The 20,910-nt window shown below is 30.9% G+C and overlaps 1 protein-coding gene and 1 pseudogene across 1 annotated transcript; both read right to left on the minus strand.

Moving 5' to 3' along the window:
- Nucleotides 1–20,910, minus strand: part of LOC128162435 (multiple epidermal growth factor-like domains protein 10) — a 143,874-nt pseudogene that overhangs the window by 38,058 nt on the left and 84,906 nt on the right.
- LOC128162438 (uncharacterized) lies at nucleotides 11,356–19,419 on the minus strand. The gene is made up of 6 exons (XM_052825653.1): nucleotides 19,402–19,419; nucleotides 17,097–17,133; nucleotides 15,437–15,469; nucleotides 14,137–14,272; nucleotides 12,007–12,106; nucleotides 11,356–11,691 (listed from the first exon to the last, which is right to left on the minus strand). Exons 3-6 carry the CDS (start codon nucleotides 15,465–15,467, stop codon nucleotides 11,632–11,634), a joined length of 327 nt encoding a protein of 108 aa, XP_052681613.1. The 5' UTR covers nucleotides 15,468–15,469; nucleotides 17,097–17,133; nucleotides 19,402–19,419; the 3' UTR covers nucleotides 11,356–11,631.

The raw sequence follows: 20,910 nt of genomic DNA on the forward strand, positions 1-20,910 counted from the left end.
TGTATATTACCATGTACTAAGACAGTAATGTGCTTGCATTTCTTATATATGTGTGTGTTTATATTTAGATGCTAATTGTATCATTATAATATGTATGATTGTAAATATGTTTTAATGCAGGACCACGATGAAAACTAGCTACAGCTAATCGTAATTAATGATAATGATGTAGTAGGACATCATATGACATTTCAAAATATAACCCTTTGACCCTTACCATGAAACAATTATAGAGTTATTGCCCCTATTGTACAAAATGCTTGTTATCGCTACTCCTCATTAACCGTTAAAGATAGAGACTCAAAACTTTCATTAATGTATTCAGTACACTTGGACGTTCCTTCAATCAATTCATACCGAAAGGATTCAAGGTACCTTTTTAGCAGTTATTGCCCCTGAAAGTTAAGAACATTCAATAAAAACATAATAACTTTTGAATCAATTATCATAGTTACATTGGACCACTTGGTATTGAAGCGTCTACCTTGTCAGATCAAAATGACAATCTTTTGACACTTTTTTTTATGAAATAATGCAGATTAAAAAATACTTTATTCTATTGAAGCAATCTTATTTCAAACATAAAACACAATAAGGTGGAAAGACCTCTAATTGTTCGAGAACAATTAGTCTACTAGTTATTATTTACAATGATTAAGGAATGCATATCTAATGAGCAAATGAAAATTGAGAGTAGGTCGTTGAGTTAACCACAAGATATAGGACTCACAGTTCTTTGCTGATTTGTTGATCTTCTTATTAATTCTAAGCATAAATAAACAGTTTTTTAATGTTTAACACATTCATTTTAGGTCTAAAACGCGAATTTTAACTTCATTATTCAAAATGTAAAGAAAAGCTTTGTTGAAATAACAAAGAATTGTGAGCTCTGTAACTTGCTTACAACTCAACAAATGGCACTTAAATTTTCATTGCCTACTTAAAATGCCTTACAGAAGCATTGTAAACATTTAAATCGAAAAAAATATTTTTTGACCAAAATCGTGACTGGAGGGTAATCGTGTTCAAAAATCCAGACATGTAATTCCGAATATGCAATCGTGTTGGTGGATAAACCCGAGTATGAATGAGTGTAGTTTTGATCGTATAACCTATAATAATCAGGCATAAACACTTTAGAGTTGACCCCGCAGACCTTCTATCTAATTTTTCCCACAGATGCACAATTGTAGCTGTGAAATGCTGTTTGTTATCTACATATAACTTGCTACTATAATACAAACTTTTCATCTGTAGTCTATGTATTTGTATCTCCGTTTTCTGCGACAAATGTAAAGTCTACAAGTATGTCGAATTTTGACATGACCATATATGGAAATAGTGACGTCACCGATAGAAAAGGCTAGCTGCAGGTAAAGGCATGTCGTACTCGCCGGAATGGGGACGGAATAAATAAAGAAAAAATATTAGGAAGGCCTTTAATCATAATACATGTATCTTTGGATAACAATCTTTCTTAGCAAGTATGATTTTTCGGAAAAAATAAATTATGCGGTTTGTGTATATTTTATAAAGGGAATGTATAAATGATGTGAGTGCAAAATATCGTCTTAGAACTGGGGAAAAATACATTCAAAGACATGTTTGAATATACATAGCTATACATGCATTTTTATAAGAGTACATGAAACAAATTGTTAAAGTATAGAGCTTGGCTAAATAAAGAAAATATCTCCAAACATATCCTTATCGCTACCACAAAGTTGGGACAAGACCCCTCTCCAATCCTCCGGCGAAAAAATTACACGGGGGCACGTGGCCAGCTGGTCAATTAAAAAACCGAGTTGCAAAGTTATACACAAGAAACGACCCCCCCCCCTTCTTAAAAAAAATTCCAATGATTAAAGGTTAACCGTCGTAAAATTAAATTGTGTGTAAATTATTTTTTTTAAAACGTTTCATTTTTGCATTGTCAACAATATATAGGAAAAAAGCCTATCATGCAGGTGAAAATCGGCAATTTTTTTTTATTTCAAGCAATGATTACGGGATATGAGTATGACGTCCTGAATGACGGTTCAATTAATGAAGTTGGTTGATAGAAATTTTCCGGAGTGCTATTATAATACACCTTTACATCCACTTGCAATGTGAACATTGTAAAATTGTCGTCAATAGTAGAGTGTAAATTTTCAAATATTTTATGATTAAAACTCTACCAGTTCAAAAACGATCAAATTTTTCTTACCTACACCGTTCCTTAATTTCAGAAATCCAATTTCTGAAGAAAAAATATAATTACAAAAACATAAACATACCAGTATTTCAATTTAAAAAAAAACTTTGTGCTTTAATTAATAATTATAAAACTTCTATTTATAACAGTTTTAGAGATTGTTTTATTTTTATCTTGCATTTGCACAACAAAATCATTACGATATTTTAAAGAAGTCTTGATACATGTATAGTTACTTGCATTTTTCCGCGAAAAATTACCATATCTTTGAAAGTCCTCTAATTCTAACTAATACAGAAAAAATGACAAAGAGGAAAGCTGTCAATGTGACAGCAAACCGGGTTTTCTTTTGAGTGAACATGATCAATTATCCATTTGCCAACTCTGAATTGATGTACACTACTTATCGCGAGACATGGGATACTCTATATGCAATATTTTTGTCAAAAATGACTTAGTTTTGCAGTTGATGTTTTTCATAAATTATCAGAAATCAGAATCCTAGCAAATTATATACCTCTGATTTGAGGAATAATTTGAATACGCCCAGACCGAAATGATCACCTCATAATATTCGAAGAATGATTCCTTAATTATTACATATATTTATATAATTTTAAGCCAACGTACGATTAAATACTTAAATATAAATAAGGAAACCCTGTCCGCGCCTCAATTTCGCGTCTTTTGAAAGTACAAAATCGATCCCTAGTGTTATCACAGGCAAAGACACTGGAAAATGTAAATATATAAGTATGATTGACCTGCAAAAGGACAGCTACCTATCTTGAAAACTGAACGATAAGTTATCGGTACAATAAGGGTACCCTTTTGGCAGCCACCCGCCCGCTCTTGCCCGGCATTTTCACTATTTCAATAACCGTTTGAAAAACCCGGTTAAAAGTTCTTCCAAAATTCTTAGAACTGAGAAGCAATAGTGCTACATGCATGGGAACTCACGGCGGTCTCCGAACCCCATGCCACTCATGCAATATATTCACCCGGGCCCCCCTCAGGAAATTTCTTGATCCGCCTCATTTCTGGAAAAGAGTACAAATTATATTCCAGTTTTAGTTAAATGTCAAATTATTTTAGAGAAATAAGATATTGGGCATTTTTTTAAAACCCTTATTGTATAATACCATGAGAATTATATTACAGAAATAGCGCATTCATCACATAGGCAACGATTTATATATATAAATGCATGAACCTCTTCCTGTTTGGTTCCGTTTCAATCATACCTCAACATTTTTTCTAAAAATAATACGGGTATTTTTGATAGAAAAAAGTGTCGTTCATTAAAATTTTTTAATGCAACAGTTTAGCTGAATCTTATGTTTATTTTCGTACATTCTGGCGATTGCGGCATGCCTTTTCCCGCAGCAAGGCAGTTGCCATATAAGGTCATGTCAAAGTTTGACAAACTTGTAGACTTTACATTTGTCAATTTGTATCATGTCAGATGTGCTATTGCCGATTCTGAAGATACAAATACAGAAACTACGAATTGAGAGTGTGAAAAGTTGAACAATAAAGCTGCAAAATTTGCATCATACGAAGGAACTGAGTCAAATCTTACATGTATTTATACCCGAGTTTTATAGGTTACACGATCAGAACACTTTTATACTCAGGCTCACACACAAACACGATTGTATATTCAGATTTACAAGTTTACATTTCTGGGTTTTTGAACACGATTACCCTCCATATTAAAGGTGGCTTAAAGGTGGCTTTAAGAAATTAGGACATTAAGGACCAATGAGTTGTCCTTAAAGGTAGCTAAAAGGTCGCTTCAAGATAGTCTTGAAGCTGCCTTTTAGCACCTTTAAACCATCTTTACGCTTTCTTTAAGCCCTCTTTAAGACACCTTTGAGCAACATATATTGCTTAAAGGTGGCTTAAAAATCGCCTTGCCTTTGAGCTACCTTTAAGCTATCTTTAAGGAGAACTTAAAAATTTTCATATATCCTGTGTTAGAAATATTTAAAAAATGTTGGGTTTTTTTACATTTCAAGGGTACGTTAATAAAAAGTCAGATGTTCTGCAACGATATTGACTTGTCGACTTTAACTTTATTCTATTGAAAAAATAAACATTTATACATAAAGATACATGTCAACAACGATTGAATAATTGATTTCAAAAGGATTCAAGAATAAAGTTTGAACTTATATTTAATTGTTTTTTTTAGTGTCACTCTCTTGCTTTTTTAACTGTTTATGTAAATCAGAAATATCAACCAAAGATTTTGAAATAAGTTCCTATCAAATTCTTACCAACATGTGTTCTAAACAAAGTATTGGACCTGCCCTTAAAGAGTCTGACTTTTTAGCTGTGGGCTTAAAAGGTTGCACATATATACTCCTTTACATCAAATATTTGATCATATGAAACTAAACATTGAACGCAGCACTGTTAAGGTTTACTTTTATGGCACGCCAAATTCACAAAAATGAGCTAAACATAGTTTCACAGTCGATAAACTAGGTTAATCAACTGTTAACTATAGTTTACGGATCGTAAACTATAGTTACCAACGTTAATCTATATTTCACATCTGTAAACTATACTTTACACCAAAAACAATCATTTGCGGTTGTTAAACATAGTTTATCTGATAAATAGGGTTTATAATCAGTAAACTACGGTTTACAAATCTAGAGCACGCCAAATTCACATAAATTAGCAGAACATAGTTTCACAGTCGATAAACTAGGTTTAACGGCTGTTAACTATAGTTTACGGATCCTAAACCATAGTTACCGACGTTAATCTATATTTCACATCTGTAAACTATAGTTAAGAAAGCAAATCTATATTTTATGTCTGGAAATACACGTTAACAATAGATGATAGATATAGATTCACATCTGTAAACTATAGTTTACATTCGTAAACTATAGTTTAGAGTTGATAAATACAGTTTCACGATTGTGATTAATACAATTTGCATTCGTAAATTACAGTTTAGAGTTGTTAATCATACTTTCACAATGGTGAAACTATATTTATCAGATAAACTATGTTTAGCAATCGCAAATGATTGTTTTCAGTGTTAACTATAGTTAACAGATGTGAAACATAAATTATCTCGTTAACTATAGTTTACAGACGTGAAATATAGAATAACGTCGTTAACTATAGTTTTCGATCCGTAAACTATAGTTAACAGTCGATAAACCTAGTTGATCGACTGTGAAACTATGTTTAGCTCATTTTTGTGAATTTGTCTGATAAATGTAGTTTCACGATTTGTGTAACTATATTTAACAACTCTGAAATATAGTCTACGATTGTAAATAATAATTAACAAATGTGAATCTATGTTTATCAGCAAAATCTATTGTTAACGTTTTTTACAGATATATAAACTATGATTATCATTCGTAAACTATAGTTTACTTTCGTGAAATATAGTTTCACAGATGTAAACCATAGTTAACGAATCGTTAACTATAGTTTAGGATCCGTAAACTATAGTTAACAGCTGATAAACCTAGTTAATCGACTGTGAAACTATGTTTAGCTCATTTTTGTGAATTTGGCGTGCCATATACTTTGTGGTCACACCGACCAGAAAGTACGGGAAATGTTAACTATGACATCATACAAAATAACAAGTCGTCAAAAATGCAAGTAAATAAAGTAATTTCCTATTGTAATGCGGACGAAAATATTAAACTACATTATAAGTTATGCGTGCAGCTTTGAAGTCAAATAAGTCCAACAACCAAAAATATAAACAACCGACTGATCGCGGTGCACTTGTCGATGTGACGTCATTTTGTGTAGAGAGAGGCGGATTAATCAATTTTAAACATGGAAAAATCCATTTTATAAATTAAGAGAGCATAATCTTAAAACATTTATTATACCATTAAATCCTATTTATTATGCTTGTTTTGATTTGGCATTTAATCTTTTTTTAGAGCATGTATTTTTTCTTTTCTAGTGTTGAATGTACAAGTTCTAGGTGTTTGACACTGGTAAGCCTATCTAAATTCGCTTTTTACAAGGGCATACGCTAAACAGATCGTTACGATCTTTTGGATATAAATTAAGGGAATGTTTAATTTATAAAAAAAAAGTGCTGCTGCTTCAATTTCTTTGATATTTATTGTAATAAAAGGTGAACTCTATACAAAGCAGCAGCACTTTTCAGAATCTACCAGAAAAGTAGAATTTAATTATCATTTAAATTTTTAATTCGAATAAGGGTATGCCCTCATAATATTGAACTTTGTTTATGACCTCCATTCGGGAGAATTATCAACAAATGTCACGTGACTATCAATTCAGGGGAACACACTAAGTGTCATACAATGTAGCATTTACTATACTGTTTCATTTAATATCACATTTACATCATGATAAAATAACTTTACATAAATGTTTTGAAACAAAAGATGCATCGTTTTATAAACGTTCAAATCCGCTGATATTTTCATAATAAAACTTAACAGTGCTGCGAAGAGAAGTTTTTCAAATTTGTAACCGTCATGTAAGGCCTACTCTTTGCGATTCAACCGACGAGATTTGCCTATATTGGATTTTTATCAATATTAAAGAAATAGTTTTTGAACTAGAGACGAGCTCGTTTCAAGCAACGATTAGGTCTTCCGTCGTAGATGCGTCATACATGTGACGTAATACAAAAATTGATACCTGACCAAGGTACAATATTTGATGTATAAACACTGAGTAAAAGAAACAAAGTACTATACTACATGTATATAAGCAAATACAGAAAAAAGTTTGATTCGCCGCATATTGTTTTTTGCATGTGCATTTTATTTTGAAAAACTTATTTAATTATCATAATTGACTTAATATAGAAAGAATATGGACGACGATTATACTCACACAGTGGGTATGCACGGTATGAAGGTAAACAGACTAAACATTTTACACGAATTTTTTATCGAACGCAAGCGCCAATGAATATTTTAGTATATATGCGGAGATCCTGGAAATTTTACAGCGGGTCTATATGGTCTAATAAAATTTTGTAAAGTTTCAAGATACTACTCGTCATTGCTTTCTTCGAAATATTGCATGGAAAAAAGATTCACATCGCAGATTTTTAAATTACAAAAGGATATGCAAAATTAACTTAGATTAACCGCTAACAAACAAGCATAAAGAGAGACCGAGAACGAATTTCTTCCTTTTTTACATCAAAAGAAATTCAAGAAAAAATCCAAATGTATTTTTTCTCTATATGCGTTTATGAAAACGTTCATCAGCAAGGGGTTCTATGTCGTGGAAGCATCTACTTAATAGATTGTACACGGGTCTACAACGATGACAAATATCGAAAAAGCAATATTTGGGGTGAATGATGAATGTGTAGTTTGTTTTTTAGGTTTATTTTTGATGATTATATTTATTTGGATCAATTTTGTTTGTTGGTTTGTTTTGTTTATTGAAAAAGGGAATAAAGAAAATAAGTAATTTCAGATATGAAGTCAGGCATATTTTTTTCATATTATTATTAACTTAAAGCTTGTTGGAAAAAAGAAATATTGTATCAAGCAGTTATTATGCATTCCCTTTTGGTTTTCACAATTACATTTATCTGTTACTACACGTATTTACTAACGGAGAAATACATTTCCAAAGAGATGATATCGGTAACTTATAGTTAACAGTTAAGTTCCATGTTGTCTTTTGTCACATGCAAGCACGTGTGTAATCCTGATTTAAAGTAGGCTTCATGGCCGGGGGGGGGGGGGGGGTCACCGCAGCAAATTTGTGTACTAGCGTACTAGAGTGTACATTGTGAATAAATAATTGATTTTGAATTATTATTAACAAACAAGATCATACATTTATAATAACATGCAGTCTGGAAAGTTAACTGGAAGAACTAAAATGCCAGGGAGTTTTGTTTTCTCTATCTGCTGGACAATTTCATTCGTCTTAAATTAATAGGGTGTAATACACATGTTCACACGTCAACCGATTAAAAATGACTGCATTTTGGATTTATAAATCGTTCTAAAACAATCGATCTGATATATCGTTGTTAGCAATTAAAAACTTTGAACGATTAAATTAGTTTTTACACCTACCCCGACCCTCACGGAAGAATTAATTCTGACCATTGGAAATTCTTTTACAAGACTCCGCGCCAGAATGTCTTATTCATTAATTTCTTCGCAGTTGTAGTAAACGATTCAAAAATAGGAATTTTTAAGACACTTTATACAATCTGAACTTGTACCGTGAATGCATTTTACTTTGCGCCTATTTTCTTATTTTGAGAGTCCTTTTCATCATTGCTTGAAAATAAAGAAAGGCCTTGAATGTTGTTATCTTTATGTCATTTAGCATGTGAATCTGTTTTCATTCCACCCACAAGCTTGAAATAATAATATAATATTAATGAAAACAATATAAATAGGCGTCATTAGTCCAATATCAAACGACATATTACCATTTGAATCTGCGCGCCTTTTTAATGAATTTATGAACAGCGGCAAATTCTCAAATGTATTTTTAAAGGTTATGTAAGCTGCAAGTTTGTAGCCTTTGTATGAAAAATTTCGGATGGTAGTCAATTTTTCCAGACCAAGAGCTACATATATGCAGTTAAGGTAACTAATACTGCTTCCAGTGAAATACTTTGTTTAGTAATGCAAGCTTTTAAGAAAGCAATACTTATTTGTTTAAAAAATAACACCCCGATACTTCGTCTTATATTCGCTATTTGTAGAACAAGCAGAACCATGATGAGTCCGACCCTCACCATATACATTGTTCGAATTTAATAGCCCTAGCATTGCATTGCTTTGCATGTACACAATACCTTTCAAAAATTCAACACTTAAAGTGTTTATCTATATCATATGGCTATTAATCTATATGTACACAAAGCGTACACACGTGATTAAAAATACCCAAAACGGAAAACGGTAAAGAATTCAGTCATTGAGTCTACATTTTATAGAATTTGTAAAAAACACATTGCGGGTCTGAATGTTTGTTAATATGTCAATCTACCAATATACAGTTTGTTAATTATTTTCGATTGCTAAGGCTACAGCGTATTTGATGAACATTGAACAATATTTTTTCCATGCAATTTTTTTCCACGGAAGATAGCGAGTACAATTATAAAGCACAATTTATTTTATTACCTTTTTAAAATTGTGTATGTAAAAAATAATTTATAAATTGCTGCTGAAGGTTGTTTGATATTTTCGTTTGTAGATGTTTTGCAAAAAAAAACCGCGAAACGCGGGCCAAGTCATAATTAAGGTTCCTCACCACACCTTGAAATATTTTAAAATCAGCAGAAAATTACTTGATTATGATAGAAAGCATGATGGATAAGAAATATATATGTCAAATAGGCGGAAAAAATTGCAATTTTGAAAAAAAAATGATATTTTCAAAAATTTCATTCAGTAAACATAAACAAAAGCTCGGGCGGATTCGAACTCATGATCTGCGGTTCACAAGCCTAATACTTTAACCACTGAGCTATGACGATATACATGTACATCTAAATCGATCGATACAAACAGTTTAAAAAAACATTTAAATTGCCATCTTGTGACGTAGTGTCTTAAAAAGTATAAGTCTAGGTGTAGTAAAGTACCTTAATATCCCTAATAACCGTAACTTAAAATAAGCGGCTTTAGATTCAAATATTATCGAATACAAATATAAATTTTACTTTTTAAAATCATCTCCACGATGATAATATCATCTTCATCGTAAATCAGTATTTTGTTTTGCTTTAAAAGAAAAGTTCTATCGGAAACAATCTCGTGTTCGTTTAAATTGCCAGCAGGTTTCCTGAGTCTCGTAATGCATCTAAATATAGAGAGGAGCACAGTTTTAAACAAACAACAAAAATAAGGTCAAAGACGTTCATCTTTATGAAATGAAAATGTACATATGAATAAAACATTTGGGAACTTTATGTAGAATCATTTTTACGCTCTGCATGTATCAGTTAGTGCATTACAAGAAGCCCTTTCATAACTTCCTAAACGTGCACACCCCCACAAAAATGGACCAAACTTACAAAAATCGTTTCTGCAAGTACTGACTATAAATTACGAAACCATCAAATTGAATACTATTGAAGGATTCGGAATTAATTCCTTTACAAATTTGTTTCAATAATGCATTAGAAATTTTTATTCTTTTACAAGTTATTGACAAAAAAATTTTGACGCCTCTAACTCCCTTTTTTATGTATACCGAATGTAAGGTATCGGTAAGACCAAAAACTTTTAAAATACATCTTATAACAAAATATTATCAGGTAGAAAACTAAAAACGGAAAATACGTGAAATTTTTTGCATTTTTTTTCTTCTAACCTTTGTTTCAACACATATACCACTCCTTTTATTTACATTTAGATAACAAATATAAATATGTCTTGCACCAAATCAATGTATCTGCTTTCATACCAGCCCATCTTTGAGACCCTGTCAGTCATCGTTAAAGCTAAACCCATCTGACAAAAGAAGTCGTTAAATTTTACTATAAGGGGGATAGTTCAAAACCGTATGGGGATTTTCATTAAGTAAAAAAAATAAAACAACAACCTGGCGCAGCATGTTATCAGACCTGAACATTTCAAAACAATCGATGAACAAACGAGCGAGATATTAAGGACCAAAGTTGGCGTCTTGAAAAAAATAATTAAGAAATCTGACAATTTTTCAGAATAATAGTAAGGTCTTTCGCTCGGAAGCGGAAGATCTTAATTTAAAAAAAATAGATAAAGAAATACATACACGCAAAGTATGCACTCATTAAATGCATCATATTACAAAATCAAATTTTGTTTGGTCATGAAAAACACGATTCAATAGTCAATTTTATATACTCGTTAATAGGTATATTTTCACTTTCGATTTAGATTAGGTACATTGATACTAATATGTTATACTGTGAAATTAGCCATTAAGACAAATAATAAAATGATATTTGTTATGCTGAAAAAGAATTGCCTTAACATTCACCCGAATGTTTAAAAACCCAATACAAATTCTCTCCTGAATTCTATAGTTTATTCCTTAACAATACCGATATCATTTCTGCTCCAATATTTTTTTTAAAATCAAACGCAATATACTATTAAATACATGCACTCTTCACTCGAATGATAATTAATTAAAAGGATAAATAACAGACAAGAGTGATTTCTTTTATTTTGAAATAAAACATTTAATTGAAGGGTACATTATGGATTTTCTAATAATAAAACCTTTTATACGATATCATGTAGTAAGTACGTCAATTGTTCTTCAATAATTTCTGGGTAAATACCCATTACAAGCTTAAAATGTCAAAGAAAACACTTTTAAGTTATAAAAACTAAACTACGATATTTAAAAGCATAGTAGTCGAAATATTCTTTTATAGGTTCCGTATACGGACTTGGCAATCTAAGCTAGGCGCCTTAGAGTAGTTTAAAGTTACCAATTTTGAAAATCTCGATTTCGATGATGTCTGCTCTGGGCTAGCAAAATACAAACATTTTTGAATTAGAACAGTAAAACATAGAAATATCAAAGCTAGTACATGTTAACAACTTGCATTACAAATAGTATGCAGTATAAACATAGCATGTACTTATATAAAATTAAAAAAATTATATCTATCTATTATATCTATTTTTTAATTACATTTTTTTTTATTTGGAGTGTGTAAGTGCAATTTTGATACAGAAAAATTGTCTTGTCTTTTTCGGAAAAAAACCCACCAAGAAAGAGGTAGATTTCAGCCAAACTGTGATATGTATATACAATGTCCTGTATTTATACCATGCACTCACCCTGATAACAGTTCTATTGACATCTAACTGATGACCCTCCGGGATTTCAACGTCGTAGCCGAACAACTCTCCATTCAGTGGCAGCCGCACGCTCACACAACTGAAATTCATTGCCAGAAGGAAAATATGCAGAAATTCTATATTATGGCATCACAATTGAAATATTTAAAAAAAAAACATTTTAGGGGCTTGGTCACGATTTTGGATAAAATTCATCTTTGCGTTTTTAATGAATACAAGTATTGCTTCAATAAGGCATTTCAAAAGGCCAACCAAAATTTGAGTGTCAGCGTTACATATATTAAAAATGTAAAATTCAGAGAATTTTAAACTATAACTATTAAATTGTCATAGATAGTTTTAAATTCTCTGAATTTTAAAACTTTAATGTAACATCAGTAGTCGAGTTATAAGCAAGATACATGCATGTAGCTTACAAGTCTTTGTTATGCAAACATACATTTTGAATGTTAAAAAGAAAACTCGAGATTATGACCTAAAACGAAAATGACAATCGCTAGGAAATATTTATTTAGTTCTCAAAACGAATTAGCGGATAGAAATATCAGATTACCCGTATATTGAACCAATGAAAAGAAAAACATGGCACGAGCCTTGTTTACATAACAAAGAATTGCGAGCTCTGCATCTTGCTTATAGCTCGAAGACTGGCACTCAAATTTTGGTTCATCTTTAGAAATGTATTTTAAACAATGAAATAGAAAAATAAAATTTGACCGAAATGGTGACCATTCCCTTTGATAATAAAACCATACCATTTTCTCGTCAAAAATGATGCAACAAATTTAACCCTCACATAGACCGGACTGTGTGATGTGCGCGTATTTATATTTCAGATAGATATGATATATGCTTTGTCGCATATATAGAACATTTAAACGAGTGCTACGTCTGATATATATTTTAAAGGTATCATGTGGAACGATTTATACAAGTAAGAGAATCTAATATACACGATAATAGTTTTCGTTCAAAAAGAAATACACCCGAAAAATACGAGAGTTGTTCGGAAATTATTGAGACATTTACTCTTACTCCTTTGAGAAAAAAATAAGCCATCGAATTTCACAAAAAAGTTAACCAGGATACCATTTAATTATGTGAAAATTTATCAGTCAAGGACATCATTATATCATTTCTGGTAAGCTGACAAAACTTCCTTACGTCCAGTGACCCGGCCAACCTCAAACCCATCGCAACGTCATTTTACCGCGTTTCCTTGCTCCTATGTTTTATACGCCTTAAAATTAAATGTAAAACATGAACTTTTTTTTTATTTCTCTTTTTTTTTCATTTTAAGATATTAAAACGTTTACGTATCATTTCCATTCTTGATTTTTTTTGTGAAAAAAATCGAGTTATTTTTACCCAAAAGTCAGCTTTCTGTAAAACGTTTGTTAAAGTCATTCTGTACATATTTAAGAACTGTTGCCATCAGTTTTTGAGTAAATGGTAGTAGATATTTAGTCCACTTTTTAATTCTAGTTAAAAAGTAAGTTAAAAATATTCGGTAAAAGTAGGCACTTGACTCCTTTATATTCTATAGTTCTTATTTAAGCAATTACTTGGCCTGTAGAGTTTTTCTTCAGTGTTTCCAACCAATCTGAAGTATATTCGTTGCGCCACCTTGACGTCAAAATTCAATAAACCGTCGTAGTCAGATTCCGATTGCTTGGTAAATACATTTGTACTATCTCCGTATTTCAACTCGAACACTAGTGAAATTTGCAAACAAGTTAGTGACGATAAACAGCAAAATAATATATTTAATTTGATTTCCTTTACTATTAATTGTTGCACAACCGACACTTAGTAAGTAATTGTGTAAGTTTTTTAAATCTCCGAGTTTATGCATGAGCCGTGTACCCCGACCAGCGACATGTTTATGTACCGTCGTAAACAATACTTTGGTTCATTTTTTGTGTAGGTTTCTTCCATGTTTATGCCAATTTTCACCGATACTTGTCACTTAGAAAAGAAATATTTATGTTCTCTCAATAATTATCGAACAACCCTCGTGCACGAAGAGTCGAATGACATTTATAACATCATACACCGTGCAAAGTATTTACCTGCATAGCGTGCCAACGACGAACATTGATTACTCACCTGGGCGTGATCTGTGAGTTTTGCTGAATGACATTATTGTGATTTGTGAACATTACTGCCGCCAAAGGTCCTTCTTGTTGCGTTGTCGTCTTTGACAGTGTTACCAGTGCCACTTGTTCATCACTTACAATATTCGCTAGAAAGAGAATAGAAATGGATTAATTATAATTTTTTGATTACCTTCATAAAAACCACGTGAAACATTAAATAGTTAGTAAAAGATATTGATCAAATAATATTTTGTTTTTTTCTGATTATCAATCTTTATAAACCACGCTTCTGATTCGTATGATTTTTTAAAGGGCCATTTTAACTTATCGACACAGGAGATCTTTAGGTATATTTAAGCTTCGAAAAATGTTGTATGTCCTTGTGTATGTTTTAACCGGAGAAATTTATGTTACAAAGTTTAAATGAAAAAGCCTAAAATGATTTTCATTATTGTATTAGTCATATAAGAATTAAATATTTCTAAATTTTATGGTGTGTTTAGAAGTCTTAAAGAAAATAAAAAAAACGTTATTAAAATTAATATTTTTTTTATAAAAACGTTACTAAAATTAATGTTTTCTACAATTTTGTTACATAAACTAAGTATGTGTTAATTTTAAGTCATATAGTAGAAAATTTAAAGACTAAAGTTAAATGTAAGATGGATGCGAGCGCTAGACATGGTATAAACAGGACGACTAAACGAATGTCAATCATTTTCTAACATCTAATCTGGGCCCTCAATGCAGTTGATTGACAGGGGTACACTGACTAGGTAAATTTGAAGGCGGTGTTTATTTTCTCCTTCTTTTGATGTGATCAAAGCTGATGTTTATGAGAATTTCTTAAAAGTGCCATTAGAAATTAAGAATATATTCAAATTATTTCAAAACATAATACCCAAACCCTATCATGATTAAAAAATCATGCATAACTGCTTGTGTTCTCAAATGAACTTAAGCGTTGAACAAAACAAAGTATTACGTTTCTCGCTAAGTATACAACATGTCTCTAGTTTTACTTTTATTGGATCGTTCTCAAAAGTTTAAGGGAAAGAAAGTTAATCAACATCTTAAGAAATATTAAGCAATATATTTTTTTTCATTGAACCTCTTGAACTGAATTGGGAAGTAAACATTTGATATGTCCGCCATAGATGAAAGTTACCAGTTATTTCGTCGATGTAACGGTCATTTTTGTGCAGGAAAACATGCAGAAATTCTGTATGGCAATAAAAGGTAGCAGAATATTTATTTATTTAACTGAATTTTATTTGTGAAAGATCAATACATAATTCTTGTATACTCACGGTTTAATTCGCTCATTGCTACATCAGCCATTTCTAAAATTAAATTTTGAAAAATGACGACGTTGAATAAAATGATTCACTTAATCTTATTATTATCTTTTATTTGCTTATGATCAAAATGCTTTTTTATTTACAACTAGTAATTAGTCTAACCATTTTTCTCATCAGATTGTTTTGCAATGACTTTGTTACTAAGTGTCGAAGTGTCTTGGATGATTTCATTTTAAGACTGTTTTGATGAATCCCATTTTACTCAGTCGTATTTTTTAGCTATTCTCTATTTTCACTGTTATGTTAACATAAATAAATACACGTGTTTCATTAAATAGTATGATAAATACTATCTAAGATCTTTAAATAATATTTTGTTGTCTGCTTATCAAATAACGAAATCATACTACATGTAATTTTAAACAATATTCAGTGAGGTTTCCATAATTGTACTTGCGTTGAGTCATCAAGACATAGCTGTGATTGAAAGTCCTGCTTTGTCTGCGAGTCTAACCACTGAGTTATTTAGGGTATTTAAATGGTATTTACTATGTAAGGACTATTATTATTATTATTATTATTATTATTATTATTATTATTATTATTATTATTATTATTATTATTTTAAATCACTGTTCGGCTGTTTTCTTAATGAAGTTTTTAATAAAAGGTAAGCCTTACTCCAAACCATCTATATTGAAATTCAATCGTTTTTATCATTCCTAAAGCTCAGTACAAACCCATGACGTATAGATCCAAATATTAAATGGTATACACCTACTAATAACACATGTCGTAACTTCAAGATGTCGATACGCATATACCATTTGTATCAATATTTAAGTATTGATTTTACTTACACACTAAAAATTTATATAGTAAAATATATATCAAATTTATAAAGTGCTAAAAATAACTATAGAATTACAACAATGCATTGTCATTGAAATATGGGTATGAAATGATAACAAAAGCCTTTAAAACAAAGAATGATCAATATATTGAACAGATAAACGTATAAAAATAGAATATGCATTAGGTTTTAGCATTAAAATCAAATTATTTATAACAGTTACTATTATGTTATAACAGAATTTAAAAATTGTTTGCTTGTGTGGAAACATAACAGCGACAAATTATAAGAAAATATATTCATGTTTAAAATATAAGCTAATAAATTAACGCTAGAGAAAGCAAGTGAAATGTTAATAATGAACTTTCAAATTTATTTTTTTGGAAAAAAAAAAATACCCTCAAGGGTGTATATTATTTAATCATCCAAATGATCAGCCGCAGAGGTAACAGTGTAATGTATTTTCTTTTGGGGGGGGGGGTTGTTGTTGCTTTATTCGTTGTTTTTCATATTATGTTATTTTGTGACCTATATAAAGGACTTGTTCTCCCAAAATTAAAAAAAAAAATAGTTTTCTGTCGTTGGCCATTTCTTGTGTTTTATCTATGAAATTCGCTGGCTTAGTGTCCATATATTACAAGTAGATCTCTTGTTTAAGTTTTCAGTGATAAAAAGCGTTAATAAATAATTGCAGGAATAGTCTTGTTCCTTGCAGCTATCCAATAACATCACCAATGCTAGTTTGTAAAGTTTAGATAGAAGTTATATAGTTGGGATATACTTCCCTTCAAAATAAAATTCAATGCAAAAACTTACCTATCAAAATACAGTTTGTCAACTACGTCCAAATGACCTTCAAAACAACATAATATTTTAGTAACATACATAAAAAACGTTGACAAAACTTAGTAAGAGTCAAGAAAGTGGTTGGATAAGCATATTATATAGCAAACACAAGTCAATTACATTTTTATAACGCGTGATATACTAAGAATCTATAATTGTTCATATACAAAATAAGTTAGAGACGTAGCATGTTCTCTGTTTTAAAACCATTCAAGTCCAAGCATGTACAGTATATGGCCATAAGTGAGTTATCAAAATGGCCGTCGTTTTTTTTCATTTTCACAAATGTCTGAGATGTTTTGGTCTTTATGACATAGCCAGAGAAAAACAAAATAGATCATAGCCTTTTAATAAAGCTAATCTATATTTATATTTGACGTCAAATGTCCCTGTAAACATCGTCTGCTAAAAAATGGCCGATAAACGAAAGGAAATGTCAACACCACAGAAACAGTTAGTTATATCTTTAGGTCGGATGGATTCAGTCAATATAAAATTGCTGACATTACTGGAGTAAGTCAATCGTGCATAAGTAAGTTTCTTCGTAAATTTAATCGAAGTGGAAACATCGAAAATCTATCTCGAAGCGGACGGCCTCGAAAAACGGATGAAAGGGGGGATAGGAAAATTTTACGCTGTGTTAAAACGGACAGACGACAAACTTTAGCAGAAATAACGAATGAAGCAAACAATGTATTACCCTCTTCTGTTTCTAGCCGAACTGTTAGAAGAAGATTACGTTTTCCTGGCTATACAAGGAGGAAAATTCGTAAAACATTAACAATTCGGAAAGAGAATAGAAGTCGCCGGATAAATTGGTGTATATCAAAACTTGGATGGACTTTGGAAAGACACTGGAAAAAAGTAATTTTTAGTGACGAAACACAAGTTGTAATTGACCGAAATAAACTAGTATATGTATGGAGGAGAGCTGACGAAATCTGGTAACCGGAGTGCCTGGGGCTACGAAGCAACCGTAAGTTTTCTGCCATGTTTTGGGGTTGCATTTCCTATAAAGGGATCGGAACATTCACTCAAGTAAATGGGCAATATAAATTCCCGAAAATATATCGACATTTAAGATGAAATTTTGTGGCCGGATTTAGCTCAGCATTTCCCTAACAACGATTATTTGTTCCAAGAAGACAATGCCCCCGTAAATACTTCAAACAAAACAAAACGATGGAAAGAACAAAACAATATCAAATCTTATTGGCCATCCTAATCACCGGATCTCAATATTATAGAAAACGTATGGCGAACAATTAAAATCCGTTTACAAAGAGAAATAAACAACATCAAAAACAGAGGAGATCTGATTGAAAAAGTGAAAGAAATATGGAGTTCACTTCCACGGCCCTACATTCAAGGATCATATGCGTCCATTCCAAAACGTGTACGACAGGTCATTAGGTCAAAAGGTCATGCAATTTGATAATAAATTTGAGGTAAGTTACTTAGTTACTTTGTGAGATATTTTACTTAGAAGTCAGGTAAGCGTGCACCAGTGGCTTATAACGGCGGCCATTTTGATGACTCGCTTATGGCCATATATGTAGATCCAAAGTCCGCTTTGATTGCTGTTAACATTTCTAAAAAAAAATTATGTTAATTAAATCGAATAATAAATCCACCGGTGACATTACATGTATATGTCTCAAACATTACTGAATTTTTTTTTCTTCTTTCAAAAGTTTTGCCTGGATGACATTAACTGAAGTAAGAGAGAGAGAGAGAGAGAGAGAGAGAGAGAGAGAGAGAGAGAGAGAGAGAGAGAGAGAGAGAGAGAGAGAGAGAGAGAGCACTTCTTGTTGGCAAGAAAAAGTGAAAGTTTATAAATACAATGTACATGAAAAAAGTACAAGAAAAATGTTAAAACTATATTTCAAAAAAAGCTTTTAATTTTCATTAAGCAATTTAATTTTTTGATGTGATAATAGTCTTCACAAAAGCTATAATTTTATATTTGCTTTATTTAAAATGAACAGATACATCTAGATTAAACAAGACACTGTATAAGGAAACAAATAAATTATACCTTATAGTCGTAATAAGAGAAAAGAAATTATCCTATTTAGACTAATATTTTCACATCAAAAAATATACACAAGTTTGTGAAATAGACAAAAATTTAACCAAATCACTTTCAACTATTAGCGTTCACACATTATCCTACTTAAAAGTTTTTGTGAACAGTTACTCATTCTTATATTAAAATCCACATTTAAAAATTAATATAAACTCTGCACACTTTTTATTGCAATGGAATACTTACCTATACACAGAAACTTGCGTTACAACGATCCAATAACACCTCAACTCTACATTTGCGGAGTTTATATAGAAAAAAAGGGTAAGACCTACATCATGTCAAATGTCAATATGTAAACTAACCAATAAAAATAAAGGTTACCAAGAATGGGTTAAAGTCCATAGAAACAACATTTTTTATAATCATAATAATGTATACATTTAAAAAAAAATCCAGAAAAATATAAAAAAAATTCTACACGCCTTCATACAAAAGACATTAGAAGCAGTAGCAAATCACAATATCATTAAACAATGCAATTCTTAGCATGTAAACTTGCTTTGATATTTGTTTAGTTTTTCCAATTTTGAGCATAAATCAGATTGAATAATTAAGATAAATTTGTAAATGAAACCCGCTGGTAAAAAATGTGCCAAGCAAAGGTTTATTGTGTGTAACAAAAGTATTGCATAGATGGCATTCTACTTAAGCGGAATACAGAAAAAAACTGGAAGATATATTGCTTAGGTTTTGTTAAGCTTGCTGAATTTGTCAAAAATATCATAAAGGAAAAAATTCTAATATTTTAGATTTACAATTCGAATATATTTCTATCTCTTTTTACAAAGCTCTTCTTCTTACGAGATTGACATGGTATAAAAATGCCTTCGACAATCCAGCCCTCAATTTACAATGTTCTTTTAAATTACCCGTTCAGATTTTCAAGCCAATCTGGTGAGCAATGCAACTCAAAGTTATTTTTTCAGAGCACATCGAATTTAATAATGCTGCATACACCGGCTAGAACCATGCATTTAAAGTGGCAAATGACAAAATGACACATTACAGAACTTTACAATTATATGAAAATTATGAACTCTTGTAGTGCTACATTACCAGTAAAATAAAAGAGAATTGTTTTTTGTTTTTGTTTTATATCTGATTGACATTGTACGTAGCTTATTTTTTTATTTCGCTTATTTATAAATTTTTTTAACCGTTAATCAATTATTAGCAAAAATAAATCTTCAAAAACCTTAAGTTTGAATAAGAATAAATTTTAACTTTGCAATCGTGAAGACTTGAGCTTCTGCTTTACATACACTCTGGAAGAGTATGACGATTTTTTTATTTCACTATATATTTAATTGAAAAACAAAATCAATGAATTTTTAATTGTAACCCCTTGACAGATTTTAAATATACTTTGATAATCTCAGAATTTCTATAAAAATTTTGCTCCTGAAATTAGATCTAAAAATGTCTTAGTGTTGTGTCTAAAATACCAATTTTTACAGAAAGTTTTCAAAAAACTATTTCAACGCATGTCCAAAAGGTAAAATTGAATCTATTGTAATAAAAAAATAAGTTTCTCAAAATCTGACAAAAACACCAGAAAACCTTTTAAAATTAAGCCTTGCTTTCATTGAAATATACAGAGAAAAACAATAAAATTTGACATACTTTTGGCGCGTGAGTGTATTTCGAAATATGAAGAAATCCGCAATTTACGGTTTTAAAGGAATGTGGAAG

This window comes from Crassostrea angulata, chromosome 9 (assembly GCF_025612915.1).
Source record: "Crassostrea angulata isolate pt1a10 chromosome 9, ASM2561291v2, whole genome shotgun sequence".
In the NCBI taxonomy this organism is placed as follows: Eukaryota; Metazoa; Mollusca; class Bivalvia; order Ostreida; family Ostreidae; genus Magallana; species Magallana angulata.

Coding starts and splice junctions, on each gene's coding strand:
- LOC128162438 (XM_052825653.1), bottom strand. CDS start 15,467: ATGGCTGATGTAGCAATGAGCGAATTAAACC. Junction 14,273..15,436: donor AGCAATGAGCGAATTAAACC/GTGAGTATACAA, acceptor TTCTCTTTCTAG/CGAATATTGTAAGTGATGAA. Junction 12,107..14,136: donor AACTCACAGATCACGCCCAG/GTGAGTAATCAA, acceptor AATGAATTTCAG/TTGTGTGAGCGTGCGGCTGC.